This window comes from Prionailurus bengalensis, chromosome C2 (assembly GCF_016509475.1).
Source record: "Prionailurus bengalensis isolate Pbe53 chromosome C2, Fcat_Pben_1.1_paternal_pri, whole genome shotgun sequence".
Taxonomy (NCBI): domain Eukaryota; kingdom Metazoa; phylum Chordata; class Mammalia; order Carnivora; family Felidae; genus Prionailurus; species Prionailurus bengalensis.
In genome coordinates, this window is record NC_057350.1 from 122,878,556 (window position 1) to 122,897,533 (window position 18,978).

General features: G+C 36.8%; 1 protein-coding gene across 1 annotated transcript in view; it reads right to left on the reverse strand.

Annotated features, from left to right (window-relative positions):
* The window catches only part of RASA2 (RAS p21 protein activator 2), a 123,912-nt gene that overhangs the window by 66,379 nt on the left and 38,555 nt on the right, over positions 1-18,978 (reverse strand). The window contains 2 exon segments of the mRNA XM_043595252.1: positions 2,644-2,720; positions 14,493-14,587. Coding sequence (XP_043451187.1) covers positions 2,644-2,720; positions 14,493-14,587 — 172 coding nt within the window.

Sequence of the window (18,978 nt, forward strand, 5' to 3'; positions counted from 1 at the left end):
CAGATTAGAGGTTGCCAAAGGTTACAAATGTTAGTGGGGGAAGGAATGGGTGTGAGTATAACAGGGTAGCATAAGGAAGATATTTATTGTGACAGAAAGATTATGTATCTTGATTGTGGCAGTTACCACAAATCTACACATACGATAAAAGATATACAACATACTGTACAGTATACAATGTCAATTTTCCAGTTTTTACATTGTATTATAGTTATAGAAGATGTAATTATTGAGAAATACTGAGCAAAGGGTACACAGGACCTCTCCATACTTTGTAATTTCTTATAAATCTATGATTATCTCAAAAGCAAGAAGTTAAAAAAAAAATCAAACTGCCACAGTTCAAATCCAGGCTCTACCACTCCCTGTACAAACTTGGGCTCATTTAACCAATCTGTGTATTGTTTTAGCACCTGTAAAATAAGGACAAGAGTATCTACCAAGTTATAATAATAAATAAATAATACCTAAAAAAAAGATTGAACTCCTGATATATGCAACAACGTGGATGAATCTCAAAAGCATTATGCTAAATGAAAGAGGCTAGTCACAAAAGCCTACATATTATATGAATCTGTTCATATGACATTTTGGAAAAGGCAAAACTATAGGGACTAAAATCAGATCATGGTTGCCTGGAACTGAGCATAAGGAGAGGGGACTGAACACATCTCTGAGTAATGCGTTTTGTTAGAGTTTCGACTTTTGAAGTTGTGCTAATATTCTACATACTAAAAAAATAGAAGTAAACAACAAGAATGGGGGCAAAATCCCATTAACCTGAATGCAAACAAACCAAACCAAATGAAACCAAACCAACTATTTCAAATGTTATAACATAACCAAAGTGAGCAGGGGAGGGAGTGGTGGAAACGGACTACTCCACATACTTGCACTATATGCTTCTCAGTCTAGGGGGAAAAATACCGCAAACAAATCTTGAGCTGTTTTTAGTAAGTAAATCCAAACTGAGGAACATTAAAAAAACAAAAACAAAAGGACTTCAAAAATCTCAATACCATGAAAGATAAAGAAAAGCTAAAAACGATTACTGGCTGAGGAGATTAAAGAGACATGTAAACTAAATGTAATACATGATCTTGGACTGGATCCTTTTTTGGAGAAGAAAAAAATACCTTAAAGGGCGTTATCGGGACAGCTGACAAAAGCAAAATATAATAACTGTAGATTAAAGTACTGGAATATAAAAAGCATACATTATACTTTTTTAAAATTTTTTTTAAATGTTTTTATTTATTTTTGAGACAAAGAGAGACAGAGCATGAGCAGGGGAGGGGAAGAGAGAGAGGAAGACACAGAATCTGAAGCAGGTTCCAGGCTCCGAGCTGTCAGCACAGAGCCAGCCCAATGTGGGGCTCGAACTCACAGACTGTGAGATCATGACCTTAGCTGAAGTCCAACACTCAACCAACTGAGCCACCTGGGCGCCCCATACATTATATTTTTATTGTAACAATGTTGAGCTTCCTGAGTTTGATAATTGTATTACGGTTATTTAAGAGAATATACTTACTCTTAGGATGATACACTGATATATTAAGGATCATGATAATATGCAACCTTCCTTAAAAGAGTTCTACGGGTACCTGGGTGGTTCAGTCGGTTGAACCTCCAACTCTTGATGGCAGCTCAGGTCATGATCTCACAGTTCATGGGATCAGGCCCCATGTTGGGCTCCATGCTGATAGTGCAGAACCTGTTTGGGATTCTCTCTCCCTCTCTCTCTGCCCCTCCCCTGCTTGCACTCTCTCTCTCTCTCAAAATAAACTTAAAAAAAAAAAAAAGAGTTCTAAAAAAAGTAATATTATATATTTAATAAACATAAATCAATAAAGAGAGACAGAGAGGAGGAGAGAGGGAGGGGAAAATGCCTCAAAGGGGCTGGGGTGTTCATAATAAGGAGAATAAATTATAGTCTAGAGAGAAACACTCACCCCACTGTAAGGTAAGTGGGTATGGTAGAAAACAGCATCTAATTGAGAAGGCAGTAAAGGAAACAGTAACTCAGGGGATATTCAGATTATTAGTTAATACAAAGAGAAAAAGAAGTCAGGGATATCCAGTAGTTTGTTGATAACACAGAGGAAAAGTATGGGTGGAAGAGAAAAGAGAGAATTAGGCTTGAACAGATTTCCAGAGCAGTTAGAAGATTAGACTCTGAACCTCAGAAAATGACTTGAGGGCAAAACAGGAATTTTTAAGTAGGTGAGAATCAATACATTCTCAAGGTAGCCATTTAGTTTTAGTCCCAGGGTTCCTAATGCTCAGCTCTGTGGTATCAGTCTCTTCTCTAGAGGCCCTCTAATAGGAAGCCTTTCCAATTCTCTTCTGCCAGGTAGTTAGACACGTTTATCCATGATCCTGTAACAGCCCCTTGCCTAACTCTATCATTTAACCCACATTCAATAAATAAGGCTGAATGAATTAATGACTTATCATAACCAGAGTAGACTAGACATAAGAAAACAAACTGGAAATCAACTTAATAAAGGAACAACACAGCAGAGTTTCATTTTTCAAAAAAGTTTCTGAAGTATATAAAATAAGGTGTGGGCTTAAGGTTCAAAGAATACAAAATGGAGAATTATTTCCAGTTGATTTTGGTAAAAGAAATATGCTTACTGTACAACAAGCTGCTGGCACACAGTTCCATTCTCTGTTATCAGTTCATTCAGTTTTAATTCAAGGTGAACTTTACCCTATAATGAGAAAAAAAAAATTGGCAAACTGAGTAGTCTATTTTGCTGACAAATTATTAAAGGTATGCACTTTTTCAAATGGTACCTAAAATATTTAGTTATTCACTAACTAAATTTGTGATCCCTAGCACATGGCTTTGCCCATATTAAGTACTCGTTAAATGACTAATAACCAACAACGTAGATCTAGTCAAATGCTTATATCAGACACGGCATTCAAATCTAAGAATGTAATCCCAGTTCAAAAAGTATTTATGAATCTCAATTACCATAGATTTTTTAAAAAAGGTAGCATTTATGTTTTAGGAAACTTTGAAATGAAACCAAATTATAAAACATAAGAATGCTTTTTCCAGAAAATCTAAACCATCAATAAGGATAGAGGCAGTATCATTATACGTCAAGAGAAATCATACAATTCTGAAAAATAAAACTAAGAGCTAGTAAGACTCAAGTTGTCAACACTTCTCTGAAAATTAAAGACTTATGGAATATCTACTATATTTTAGTAGTCACTCACTGTAGGGCTGGGTAGGAATCAATAGATATATAAGACAACAATCACTGCTTATAAGAAGCTCGCAATCTAGTGGGAAGACAATAAACAAAAGATAATATAGGACCAAGAGCCCTAATGAAAAAAATGGGATACCGAAAATAAATGAGTACTTTCTTAATTAGCTGTTAATAAATGGGAGTTGTAAAAATCCAGTACTACATATAAATTTAAAGCAAACTCAACTTCTCATGAAATGAAGGCTTAGGGACAATACAATCTGGAGCTTGATATTTTCATGCTGCCACCAGTGATGAGCAATTCTAAACTGGTTATGAGCAATTCTGAAGTGGTTAAGAATCAGTCTTGGATTACCTCCACCCAGCTGACATGACAAATTCTCACAGTAGAGATTTCAGGGGTGTGATGTCTAGGGGCTGATGACGTAAGTAATTTCATCAGAGATAGGAAAGTTCATTATCAAGTCACTGTTCCTCTTTGGAATAACCCCTTTCAGACATTCTTTCACAGTAATCTAACCTGAATCGGCCTCACTATCTTATGAGGGTTTGCTCCCTAAGAGTGAATCTGAGGTGCATTAACTACAAAGCTCAGGGTTAGATGCGTAGTGAGGAGCAACAACACTGACTGGCAGATCTCAACACAAAAGTCTGCATGAGAAAGCTAAGTTCTAAAGAAACAAAAGCATTAGCAGTAGTAAAATTGGAAGTTAGGAGGAACTGGAATTAAACTAAGCCAATTTCCCACTAAAAATTCAGGCACAACTATCGATAAATTCACATAAAATTTATAAAATTGGTCATTAATTCTACTTTAATATTCACAACGCCTACTACTAGACAGTGACCCAGAAGAGGTTCATGATATGTAGTAATTTTTAATATTACTCAACTCGAATTTTGAATCATCTTTGCTGTCAGGCCAGCATACGTGTATCACTTACTAAGTGAGCCTAGCCAACTGCATCAACATTTGCAGCTCAAAGCAATTTTACTATTTTAACATGTATGCATTTAATGGTAGAAACTGTATGCTAACAAGGCACTCCCAACAGTCTCTCAGGAAATATCTAGGATCTATCCTAGTTCTAAAACAACTGAAACTATCAAAATAACAGTAGGAAAAAAAAAGTACCATAGTTCCATTCACAACTAAAAATCATAGCACTGCATCAAGTAAAGCCTAGAAATAAAAAATGTATATATTTAATGGGACTCTACTAGGAATCATTATCATTCAGTCAGAGCCTACCTAATACGTTCATTATTCCTACTGGCTGTTGAAGAGACCATTCCTTTGGTATTAGTCAGCAATAACATAGTTGTGTATTTAACCTGGTCAAGAAAAGACTGGGGACAGAATAGGTAACCACAAGACATATACTGTCAGGGTGGAACACTAAAATTAAAAAGCATTATGAATTAGGGGCATCAGGGTGGCTCAGTTGGTTGGACATCTGACTCTTGATTTGGCTCAGGTCATGATCTTGTGGTTTGGGGTCGAGCTCTGTGCTGACAGCAGAAACCCTACTTGGGATATTCTCTCTCTCTCTCTCTCTCTCTCTCTCTCTCTGTCTCAGGGTCAAGCCTTGCGTACGGCTCTGCACAGATAACAGGGAGCCTGCTTGGGATTCTCCCTCTCTTCTTCTCTCTCTCAAAATAAAGAAATAAACTTAAAAAAAAAGCCTTATAAGTTAAATCAAGGAAATTATCATTTCTAAACTATGAAACACTACCTCATTGTATACTTTAACATGAAAGTATGTACATGATACTTAGCAAAAGAAACAAGTTAGAAAATAGGGTGTATAATGTTAATTTGGAAAAATGAAACATACTATATGTATTGCTATATGAATTTACTACAAGTCATCTACTAAAACACTGATAGAAGTTATCTTTGGTTGGTAGGATTTCAGATTTTTTTGCTCATCTAGATTTTAAAAATTTCTACTACCAAAGAGTCCTGTTTTTTAGGAAAAATAAAGTTTTAAAAAAATTACTTGAAACTACTTTTCAGTATTAGAAACCCAAATCTATGAACATCTTAGAGAAAATATTTAGTACTCCTTAATACATTCATACAAAAGTTTGGTTTTATTTACATCTGTCATCATTTTATAGATTTGGATTATAGCAAAACAAGTTAGGTATTTTTTGTTTTGTTTTGTTTTTGGAGAGGGTAGTTTTGGGTTCAGCAAAACATTTCCTAGTCTCCTCTGAAGCCAGGTGATAGTGGCTAAGGACAGCCATATGATACAATTTTGGCCAATAATATATAAGTAGAAGTTGCTGGTGGGGCATCTGAAGAAGCTTGTTGAATGGGACTCCCTAACTGCAGCAGTGGCTTGAGAGGCTGAAGAACTTAAACAAGGCAGTCTACAGTCTCATGGTGCTGGGCATATAAAAACTGGAGCCCAAGGCCCAATAAGGTAGAGTGCCACTGGCAAATACACAGGCTTTCTGTTGGAACCTCTGAAGGACTATGCCTAAAGAGTAAGAGTGAACAATACTGACCAGCCTGTACAAAGACCAAAACTGGGGTGCCTGGGTGGCTCAGTCGGTTACGAGTCTGACTCTTGATTTCGGCTCAGGGCACGATCTCACAGTTAGTGAGATCAAGCCCCATGTCAGATTTTGTGCTGATAGCAAAGAGCCTGCTTAGGATTCTCTCTGCCCCTCCCCAGCTTGTGTATGCATGCACACTCATTCTCTCTTTCCCAAAATAAATAAATGTTAAAAAAAAAGAAAGAAAAGAAAAACAAAACAAAACAAAAACAAAGACCAAAACCTACCCTAGAATCAGTCAAACCCCTAACCTCTAGACATGCCAAAAGTAAAAAACTAAATCTTTGGGGCGCCTGGGTGGCTCGGTCGGTTAAGCATCCGACTTCGGCTCAGGCCATGATCTCACGGTCTGTGAGTTTGAGTGCTGACAGCTCAGAGCCTGGAGCCTGTTTCAGATTCTGTGTCTCCCTCTCTCTCTGCTCCTCCCCTGTTCATGCTCTGTCTCTCTCTGTCTCAAAAATAAATAAACTTAAAAAAAATAATAATAAAAAAAAAACTTTATAAAAAAAAACTAAATCTTCTCTGAAGGAAAAAAAAATCATCATCCACAGCTTCAAGTTATATCTAAACTATTTCATATTTTTCAATGTTCAGCATTCCAACAAAACTTATGAAGCATGCCAGAAGACATACACCAAAAACAAAAACAAAAATAAAAACCAACAAAAAGCAGTCAATTTAGAGGAGATGCAAATGTTGGAGTTAACTGACAGAGGTCAAAATAACTGCTTAACGGGGCGCCTGGGTGGCTCAGTCGGTTGAGCATCCGGCTTTAGCTCAGGTCATGATCTCTCGGTTTGTGAGTTCGAGCCCTGCGTTGGACTCTGTGCTGACAGCTCAGAGCCTGGAGCCTGCTTCAGATTCTGTGTCTCCCTCTCTCTGCCCCTCCCCTGCAAACGGTCTTTCTCCATCTTTCAATAATAAATAAATGTTAAAAAAATTTTTTTAAAAAATAGCTGCTTAAAATATTTACTAAGGTAGACAACAAAATGAAAAAGCCAACAAAACACTGAAAACTATAAAGTGTATCAAATGAAAAATTTAGAATTAGGCAATAAAATAACCACAATGATGTATTCAACAGCAAATTAACCACAGCTGAAATGAGAACTGGTAAGATGGGAGATAAATTAGTCAGTGGAAAATATCCACAGTGAAGCACAGAGAGGGGGAAAACATAAGAGACACAGGAAAACATAGGAAAATGGTCTATTATTCATGTAACTGGAGTCCCAGAAGAGGAGACAGATAAAATAGGGAAGGAGAGAAAAAAAAGATAAAGAAATAATTGCCTGGAATTTTCCAAAACTAAAGAAAGACATCAAGGCAGAGATCTAAGAGCCCCTATGAACACCCATAGGATAAACATAAAACCATATGAAGGCAGAGCATAGTAAAACTGCTAAAAGCAGATCAAAAGAAAATCCTAAAAGCAACTAGAGAAAACAGAGACGTTAGCCACAATGAACCAACTACAAGACCCTGATAAGAAACTATGTTTGATGATAAATATGCAATGTGATTTGGTCCATTACTGCTTTCTTATTACCCAATCTCCTAAGGGAGGTTCAATGACAAAATAGTATACTTTTCATATATGTCAGAAAATATTGGGAAGATTAGATAACTGCCAAGGTATTTTCTATGTTTTATTTAAAGTAAACCAAATAAGGGGTGCTTAGGTGGTTCAGCCAGTTAAATGTCTGATTTTGGCTCAGGTCATGATCTCCCAGTTCGTGAGTTAAAGCCCTGCATCAGGCTTTGTGCTGACAGCTCTGAGCCTGGAGCCTGCTTCAGATTCTCTGTCTCCCTCTCTCTCTGTACCTCCCCAGCTCGTGCTCTGCTTCTCTCTCTCTCTCAAAAATAAATAAACATTAAAAAAATAAAGTAAACCAAATTCTTGGGAGCTATTCTATATATATCTTGTAGCAATGATTACGTTAAGTTGATATATGCGATTATATCACATTAATTTGTACTAGGAAGCATATTTAGGAACTTATATTACTCTAGGATTATATGAAAGTTGAATATTTTATATTAAATATAGATAACTTTATTTCAATCACTTTTACAAAAGTTCACACAAAAATCTGTATTTTTGTAGAAGATATCATGAGAATTTCTGCATAGAGGTTCAGAAACTCAGGTGAATTACAAGTATTTGGGCAAAACCCAATGCACATACTTAAAAACTTCTTCAGTCTAGATTTTTTTTTTTAGTTTTTATCACAAAATACTACATTATAACAACCATTCCACATAAAAGAACTCAGTATATATTTTTTTTTTTAATTTTTTTTTTCAACGTTTATTTATTTTTGGGACAGAGAGAGACAGAGCATGAACAGGGGAGGGGCAGAGAGAGAGGGAGACACAGGATCAGAAACAGGCTCCAGGCTCTGAGCCATCAGCCCTGAGCCTGACGCGGGGCTCGAACTCACGGAACGCGAGATGGTGACCTGGCTGAAGTCGGACGCTCAACCGACTGCGCCACCCAGGCGCCCCGAACTCAGTATATTTTAACTGGTGGGAAGTTTTCTTCATATGGGCGGTGGGAGGGGAAATCCCAACTTCTTGTTATCTGACAGATATTTTCATATATAGTAAATCATTTTGGACACAATTAGCTGTCAGATAAAAAACAAAATAAAGGTTTTACTTAATCTCTCTTATTTATGGGTAGATTTGTTCTTCTCCTTAAAGAAGTATTTACTGGGGCGCCTGGGTGGCTTGGTCGGTTAAGCGTCTGACTTTGGCTCAGGTCATATCTCACGGTCCGTGAGTTCGAGCCCCGCGCCAGGCTCTGTGCTGACAGCTCAGAGCCTGGACCCTTCTTCAGATTCTGTGTCTCCCTCTCTCTCTGCCCCTCCCCTGTTCATGCTCTGTCTCTCTCTGTCTCAAAAAAAATAAATAAATAAACGTTAAAAAAAAAATTTAAAAAAAAGAAGTATTTATTACAATCTAGAATGGCTCCTGTTATTTCACATTTACAATTTTACAGATGAAGTTTTTACAAAATTAACCTGTAACAATGAATTATACCTTTATGTTCACTGTGTTTTAATCAGGCATGTAAAAAAACCCAGATGTACGTACTATTAGGTATGATCATCGCATCTATTATTTGTAATACTTGTTTAAAGTGTAGGGCAGAGGCCATATTAAAAAAAAAAAAAAACCATGAAACAATCAATAGCTTATGGCATGATCCAGAAATTCAAGATAAGCTTGTTGGTAAAGACTTATTAACTAAGTCATTACATCAAAAAGACACGATTGACAGTGCATCTGGATTTACTGCTTGTACAAGTTGTATGAGACAAACACCCTTAATTAATGAGAGTACCAACTTCTCCAGATAACAGATATGGTTTAATCAGTCTTATGTAAAGGCATACTCTTTATCACAGCACCTAAGAACTAAAGAAAGGAAAAATACCTCAAGTTTGTTGTGAATTCTAGGACTATATAGCTAAGAGCATGGCTGCTGATCACTGAAGCCAAAAAGAGGATTTATAGAAAGAGGCACCCACAGAATCCATATTAACTTTACTTATGTGGAAAAGAGTAGGAGAAAGAACACTAAGTTTAGTAGGATGATAACCACAACCAGAAACTGAGGAAGAGAATGCTTCAAAAACAAAGAGTGGTCCACTGTATCAAAGCTGCTGGAAGATCATGTAAGAGAGGGACTGAAAAATGTCCACCAGACTTATTGATACAACGTCATGGAAAACATTATGGAGAGTCTTTTGTGTTCTCCCTCTGCCCATTGTGGGGTATGAAGGCAGATAAGAGAGGGTTAGGAAGAGAATGGTTCAAATGGAGGGAGAAACTGCAAAACAAAAACAAAAAAGAAACAGAAAAAAAAGTGGAGAAAAATACATTCATGAAATATTAATATCTCAAATGTCTGAAAACTGAAAATAATTCTCATTAAAAAATTTTTTTTAACATTTATTCATTTTTGAGACAGACAGAATGTGAGTGCGTGAGGGGCAGAGAGAGAGGGAGACAGAGAATCTGAAGCAGACTCCAGGCTCTGAGCTGTCAGCACAGACTCCAAGATCATTACCTGAGCCGAAGTCAGACATTCAACCAAATGAGCCACCCAGGCACCCTGAAAATAACTTTCATTTTTAATGGCAATAATAAAGCATCCGGGAAACAATCCAAAATAACAGGTTAGTGTTCTTTGTAATTTTCAACTGTTACTACTGGGATCTTTTCATTTGAAGGCTAAATTACATTTCTGCATATTACTTCCCTACAACTTCAAAACTGAAGGGAATCCTATACAATGAAGTTCTCATTTCACAGATGAAGATTCTCAGACAACAACAGGTTAGCAACTGTTTTGGGTACAAATGCCAATTAGTGGTAGAGCTGGGAAAACAAACATCTTCCCCTTTGAGGGAGAGATGCCAATAATTTCTTCCACCCAAACCCTTTCTTAGGGGAGATGCCTACCCAAAGTCCCAAAATAGACTGCTTTACAGTAACTTTGCCCCAATCATACCAATTAGAATGCAGTGGACATATGACCCAAGTTGGGCCAAATGGTCTAAATTGTGGCAGAGAACTAAATCAGATCTTAGAAGGTGAGGGGTTGTAGGGTCACGTAAACTCAGGCTGATGTGGGCATTTTTTTAGCTGTCAGGAAGAGATTAGAGAGAAACAGAAGTGAGAAACATGTAATCTCATCAGATATACAAAATGAATACAAGGGAATCTCATCATTAAATAGTGGGTTTTGTTCCTTTCATTTTGCAAAGTGAATAGTATTAAAATAAGAGTACAAGATAGGAAATATTAACTATTCATTTTACAAAATAAGAGGGAAGGAAAAAACACTAAACAGTGAGCACTTATACTCAACGAGCATAGTGAGCATACGAATAAGAAAATATGAATCAGTGGATTCAGTTCCCAAGTGCCCCTTGCACTATCTACTGCTGCACTGAGTGAAAGTCCACAGTTTAAAGGTACAATACAGGGGCGCCTGGGTGGTTTGGTCAGTTAAGTGTCCAACTCTTGATTTGGGCTCAGCCGTTCATGGGATTGAGTCCACGATGGGCTCTACACTGACAAAACAGAGCCTGCTTGGGATCCTCTCTCTCCCACCCTCTCTCTACTCCTCCCCCACTCACGTTCATACACTCTCTCAAAATAACTAAACGTTAAGGGGCGCCTGGGTGGCGCAGTCGGTTGAGCATCCGACTTCAGCCAGGTCACGATCTCGCGGTCCGTGAGTTCGAGCCCCACGTCAGGCTCTGGGCTGATGGCTCGGAGCCTGGAGCCTGTTTCTGATTCTGTGTCTCCCTCTCTCTCTGCCCCTCCCCCGTTCATGCTCTGTCTCTCTCTGTCCCAAAAATAAATAAAAAACGTTGAAAAAAAATTAAAAAAAAATAACTAAACGTTAAAAAAAGATACAATACAAATTTTTCATTCACCATGGTCCCGAATGCAAGCCAACTATTTTATGTAGTAGTCAACCAAAAACAAACTACCCAATATTTTAGTGCACTTTATGAGAAGTTAAAATCTTTTCAAAAATAATTTTGACTATGTAAACTGTATCTAGATTATTATTGTAAGAACCTGATCTCCACTTAAAAGGCAGCTCCTCTTAAGTAAATGCCTGACAACTTCCAGCTCTCACTGGCCATACCAAAGTTCCTGTAATTATACTCTAAGAAGTTCCCTAGGAACTTTCAAATACCCCTCCCTTTTTCTTTAAGCTAATCTGAGTAGGCTTCTGTTCCTTATACTCAGATGTTCTCTCCTAATAACCTGCTGAAGGCTTTTAATGCCCAACAGTACAAATAGTGAAAAGCAAGAAAGCTTTTTTAGAATCAGACAAGATCTCTATTGGAACCATGGTTCCATCACCTAATAGTTCTATGACTTTGGAGATGTCATTTAACCTCTATGAATCCATTTTCTATATTTGTACAATGGAGTTATTAAGGCTACCTACATCTCATAATGCTTTTCTGAAGATTAAATGAGAAAATGTATATTAAGTACTTAGTACTGTGCTTGGGATACACCATCTAATCACTAACAGTAACTACTAGGCGGAATCCCTACTGAACCCATTCCTTCTCGGTATGGCTCCATCAACTGCTCTTATTTCCATGGTATTTTGTAAAATTCCACAAAATTTATGCAAGTGAACAAATCTATTAACAAAGTAGGATCTGTATGAAACGTAGGCTACTCTTCTATCTTTTCTAGGCTCACAAAGTTAATTTAGTATTCCTGTATCTAATTGGGGCCAAACAACAGTATTTCCAATAGTACCATATGAACCTGAAAGGTGTTCTACATCCTCCCAGCCACTAATGTACTCTTCTTTCTAAAATGTGTTTAAAATTTTGGGGCGCCTAGGTGGCTCAGTTGGTTGAGCGTCTGACTTTGGCTCAGGTCATGATCTTACAGTTTGTGGGTTCGAGCCCTGCATCAGGCTCTGTGCTGAGAGCCTGCTCAGAGCCTGCAGCCTGCCTCAGATTCTGTGCCTCCTCTCTCTCTGCCCCTCTGCGGCTCATGCTCTGTCTCCCTCCGTCTCTCAAAAATAAATGTCAAAAAAAAAATCTGAAGTGTGTTTAAAATTTTTTAAAAATGTTTATTCATTTTTGAGAGATACAGAGCATGAGAAGGGGAGGGACAGAGAGAGAGGGAGACACAGAATCTGAAGAAGGGTCCAGGCTCTGAGCTGTCAGCATAATGCCTGATGCAGGGCTCTAACTCACGTACCATGAGATCACGACCTGAGCTGAAGTTGGACACTCAACTGACCGAGCCACCCAGGTGCCCCTAAAGTGTATTTTAAAGGGACCTTACTAATTATCATTTAAGCAAAAAACTTGTAAAGGTTAATAACTCATGGTCATGAAAATCATTCATAACAAATAAAAAATGTTGACATTATCTCTAACAATGAAATGCTATTTCCAGGATTTTATGATTCAGAGATGAGTTTTACCCACTCAACTGAATTAAATCCTGTTATCTAATACTAATCTCTAATACCATCTCCAAGAATTACATATTCCAGAGAGATTTCTACTTTTTGAGAGTTGGGGGACTTAGATCTTTTAGCAAACTTATACTGGCCATAAGAATGAATTTTAATAAATTACATCTTTAATATAAAACTCAAATTTCATTTTATACCAAATTATCAAAGCCTTTTCTTGTCTCACCTTTTGTTAAAACTATTAAAAAGGAAAAGCTTTAATAGTTTTAAATTAAAAACTTTAAGACTTTCATATCTGCCTTTTGGTAAAGGTGTATTATGAAAATGGCCACCTGAGTGACTGATGGTAAACAGGTATTTTATATTTGTGTAGCAATTAACAGTTTTTAAAACACTGTTAAAAATATTTCACCTAATTCTCACAACCATAGGCATCAACATGGCAACTTTTATTTCGATTTTATAGAAATAAAATTCAAGGTCAGTAAAGCAACCACATATGAAAATTAGGATCTAAATTTTCTGACTTCTTGTGCAAAAGCCTTTCCATTTTGTCACACTGTCTTCCACCTGTGTGGTATACAATAGTGGCTAACTGGAATCTGAATAACAGTTCCTGCCAAATAGAATGAAAAGAACATTAAAATGAGGTAGAGTGAATAAAATAGGAAAAGTTTCAATTATATTTTGTACTTAAGAAGGGGTTTTATATACAAATACTTAAGTTTTTGAGAATTTAATCAAAGAGAATGCTTGAGAGGTTATGAGGAAATAGAGACACAGGCACTTTATTTGCAAATATCTGTGGGTGCACGTAAAGCACTTTTTCTTGTCTTAAACTTCTGTTTGAGTCACAGCGGCAAATTATAACTTCTTTTGGAGAGGAAGAATTCTGCTTGCAGTATGTCCTCGGGAAATGGTTTCACAATCCTTACCATATTTTATAAATAAACAGGGTTACAAAAAAAGGATTCCCTTCAGATAGAAATAACAATTTCTAAGAGAAACTCAGACTTTTCAGAAAGAAATAGAAAGTTAAGCTACTTGGCTAAACATGTATTTTTACTCACATATAGAATCTGTAAGAACTCTTATTCTGGCAAGAGGAAAGAAGAGCTTTAAAAAGGTAATAATACCCTTCCAAATAAAAAGGGTGAACAACAGGAAGGGCGGGTGTGGGAATGAAAGGCTCTGCAAGGTGGGCTCAGGCATGGTTTGAATGAATATTTTCCCAAGACTAGACTAGTTTATTAAGAGAATAAACAACATCCTGGCCAAAACAGATAAAATCACAGACTTCTGGGATTCTCTTCAAAGTAAGAATTAACGTAGCTTTTCTCTTAAAAAAAATTTCCCAACCAAAAAAATTAATAATTTGCCATTGCGACTCGAACAAAAGAACTAAAACAGGAAAAAATGTCCCCTTAACATAACTTCCCCAAACTTTCTCTCTTTCTCTCTCTCTCTCTCTCTCTCTCTCTCTCTCTCTCTCACACACACACACACACACACACGCGCATTATTCTTGAATTCAAGGCAAGGCATTTCTTTCCAGCTATATATTACCTAAAGGTCTATAATATTTGGTCCCAGAATTTAAAATAATGTGTAATAGCGCTGTCTGTATAAACTAGAATAGTTTGTTTTCCACACACTTTCTGCATGCTGACAATCTCTTATACCACTTAAGCCTTAGTAATTACCTGAACCTCTGAATTGGAGTCAACAGGCTGTAGTAAAAACCAAGTTTCTTTGCCACTGTGGTTACATAAGTCTTCTTTTTTGATGGCTACTTTTCCTATAGGAAATAATGTAAGAGAAACATATTTTGTATAATCATTAGCACTGCTAAAAAAAATCATTAGCACTATTATATGTAATACTTTTAGAAAATATTTTAAAATAATTTGTACCTACTGATATTAAAAAATCCACTTTTTTTTTCTCATTAAACTTTTGCTTTAATGGTTCTAAAATTCTATTACAGATTTTTGGTCAAGTTGTTTTCTATATACTAAAGAATGAAAAAGTGCCTCAGTTCCCCCTGCCCCTTGGCAGACCCTTTTCTGGGTCATTTTGAATCAGGGGATTAGACAAAAATTCAGTTGTATTTACATGCAAATGAATTTTTTAGTACTTACTCAATAGATTCACGTTTTTACCCAAAGTTCATTCCATGTAAAAAGCAATGTACAATGACAGCGTAAACTAATCCTCCCAAACCTTTAACACTATGAATAAACCGTATGTTCTATCTAGACAGACATATTTGCATTTAATAAGAGTTCACAAGTTCCAATTAAGAGAAAAAGATGAATACCATATATCACTAACAATTTTAAAAACGGACTTGAAAATTACAGATTAAGACAATAATTTTCTTTAAAATCTGCTTTTATCAAAACATTATAAACACTGCTTATGTTGCTTCAATGCATACCAAAAAATAATAACAATGATAAATAATAATAATAATCAGGGCAGTTCCCTAAAGAGTTTCTACCTCTTAGAGAAAGATACGGTACAATGAACAAAGTTGTAGGAGAGAAAGAAACAGAAATGTTCTTATTATAATGAAGTATTTGCCATGTTGGTACAAAGCATTTCCTTCCTCAATTCAAGTTTTAAGAAGCAGACCCAGTTTTGCATACAACTGACAATTTATTCCAAGACTCTACACAAAAGTTTCAACACAGAATATATACTAAAGTCAAAGTTCACTTTCTTTCATCAGGTAAGAATTTCACTTTAAGTGTCCTAATTACACTTCGTGCCCTTTCTCTTCTGATCTATCTTGGTCTTGTAGTTCCACATTTGAAAACTTTTAGAAAACAGTAAAAAGTTTTCTATCAGGATTTATCAGTTGTTCTGTATCAAGTGGTAAGGAAAGGTATGACAAGAAAAAAAAAACACAAAAAAACTTTCTTTAAAAATCTGGAATTAGGTAGTGGTGATGGTTGCACAAATCTGTGAATATACTAAAAACCACTGCAGGGGTGCGTGGTGGCTCAGTCAGTTAAGCGCTTGACTTTGACTCAGGTCATGATCTCACGGTTCATGAGCTCAAGTCCCGCATCAGGCTCTGCACTATTAGTGCAGAGCCTGCTTGGGATTTTCTCCCTCCTCTCTCTCTGCCCCTCCTCCCCTGTTCATGCTTTCTCTCTCTCAAAATAAATAAACATACATACATACATACATACAATAGTTAGATGATGGATGAATAAATAAATAAATAAATAAATAGGATGAAGTCTAATGTAAAGGCCAAAATCTTCTTGTGAATATATGGAATTTATAATTATTCAAATCTTGAGGAAATAGCACCAGGAAAATAATATATTTCAGTGCTTTTTTTGGTTAAGTTTAAGACACAAAATGATGGGAAAACAAATTCTTCCACTACTGGATATATTGATTAAAAGCCAAGTACAGAATTTAGGCACTCAAATATTCTTTACACTGTTGAAGAAGTTTAGGTTAAGAGAGAAATTACACAAATCTCTTGATATGTTTCACCTATGGGTTATAGCAAATTCCTGGCAAATCAATATAATACCAAGAATGGCTTAAGATACAGAATTATGACAAAGTATTAAGTAGTGCATGTCACAAATGATTATGATTATCAAAAGTCTATCGAGAGGCTCCATTTACCAATGAATCTACTCCAGATATGAACATTAAGGCAATGTATAACAGTTTGATACACACACACACACACACACACAGACACGTACACACAGAAATAGATCTATATATCCTGTAGCTGAAGCTCTTACATTTTGAAAACAACTCATTTCCCCCTTTAAGAATCTTGGTATAGGGGCGCCTGGGTGGCGCAGTCGGTTAAGCGTCTGACTTCAGCCAGGCCACGATCTCGCGGTCAGTGAGTTCGAGCCCCGCGTCAGGCTCTGGGCTGATGGCTCAGAGCCTGGAGCCTGTTTCCAATTCTGTGTCTCCCTCTCTCTCTGCCCCTCCCCCGTTCATGCTCTGTCTCTCTCTGTCCCAAAAATAAACGTTGAAAAAAAAAAATTAAAAAAAAAAAAAAAAAGAATCTTGGTATCTATGCACCATTTATGTCTGCTTTCCAGAAAAATGCAGATATTATCTGGTATGTAATTTTAAGAGAGTTTACTCACCATCCAGTAACTCGCTGAGAGATTCCTGGTTAAGGCCTGATAAGACAGTTTCTAGGATTTTTAGTTTTATACATAATTTATGCATATGTACACAAAATATACATGTGTGTATATATTTTCATATTTACAAGTATCACCAAAGCAAGCCCCCAACTTGAAAATAAGGTTTTTGAAAAAGTTTATTTTGAAGTTTACTGGCTTAACTGATTCATTTACTCATTCAACAAATAATCACAATACCACTGTGCTTTAAAAGGTGATATGACTTCCAGACTCTGCTAACCAAAATCTATTTAATTAGTAATGCTTCTAAAAACTAGAGAGTAGGAACTCTACTCAGATCGCTGAGTATCCATCTTTATCACATGCGTCTTCCCAAATGAGAATTCTCTTAGTTCACAGGTAAAAATTCCCAGAAGCAAGTATCTTCTTCCTTCTACTGCATATCTTGTGCATCCCTGGCACTCACTGCCATGAAAGAGTTGAATGATTCTGGTCTTCTGAGAGAGAAGCCCTTCTCTGATTAGTTGTAAAAATTCTGTGCCTCTAATGGTCCCAAAGATTATCTCAAGTTTAGTGTTCACCATTTTGAGCAAAGTTAACTCATCACTTTAGTAGCCATGAAATCACCAACCTCAAAAAAACAAACAAAAAACCTCCCAGGAACAAACTACTCAACAAATTATTTAAAGATACTATTTCATTTCCCCACTGTCCTGACAAACTCATAGACAGAAAAAGCTCAGACCAAACACACACACACACACACACACACACACACACACACACGCACACACGCACACACACACCCCAGATGCTGTATTAGTTCCTTAAAATAAGACAAGGAGAGGAAACACAAAAAGAAATGAAGGAACTGTGGGCACAGAAACTATCTTTGTTGGTCTCAAAGTAAAAAAAAAAAAAAACTATTCTCAGCTTTCCAGCACCACTTCTAAACAGCATTTTCTTGCCATCTGTAAAAACTGTGTTATATTTGGGCCCCATTTTTAGATACAACATATTCTTAGAAATTTCATCCTCATACAGATCACCAACTGGCAAATCTTGATAGCCCTGTTCCTACATGGACGCTAGTAGAAATGGATGAAAAGAGCAGATATAAGTAGTGACAACTGTGACTGTCTATACAGGATGAAAATGGATCAGAAAACTGAACAAATTCTGGCACACAGTCAACAACAGCGATTCAATCACAAAACTTTAATGCCCTAGTGTATAGAGTTTAGGGTACATTTTGTTCTCCATGGTAGACTGGTATATTAATGGTCCCCAAAAATCATTCTTCCTTGGTCTATGCCATCGTGTGGTCTTCTCCAGCACAGACTCTGGTTTGGCCATGTCACTTGCTTTTGCCAAATGGGACATCAGCAAATGTGATGCAAGTAGAATCTTACTAAACACCTGTGCAGTAGGGCTTACCCTCTTAAAACCCCAAAACCATATGGAAAGGAAGGCCCAGATAACAGCCAGCACCAGCCACCAGACATATGAGTCAGGCCATTTAGTCCAGTCAATCTTCTGGATAAGTGCACATTAGTGATCCCAGTTGAGACCAATGAAATAACCACCAGTTGAGCTCAACCCAAATTAACAACCCTGAGGATCATGACCAAATATATAGTTGATGTATTTAGCCACCAAGTATTGGAATGGTTTGTTATGTACCAACAGATAAGTGATACAGACCCTATGCAAACAGATATGAAAGTGTCATCTTAGGCAATTTTGACTTCAGAGCTAAATGCCAGCAGAAATTACAAATTGAAAAGTTGGAAAAGACCTTAGCAATCTTAAACTCAGACTTATTTTACAGATACGCCAGGCCTAAGAAGGTAAAGTGATGTGTTTAAGATCACACAGCCAGGAAGTGACAGAGTCATGAATGAATTCAGGTTTCTGATAGCCTAGTGAAATTCTCTTATACTGTTCTGAAACAAGGCGAAAGAAAAAAAAACTTGCCTAGGTCAGATAACCACAGTTTAGTTTTTCAGCCTAGATGCCCCTCAAAGTAAAACACCCAGAAAATACA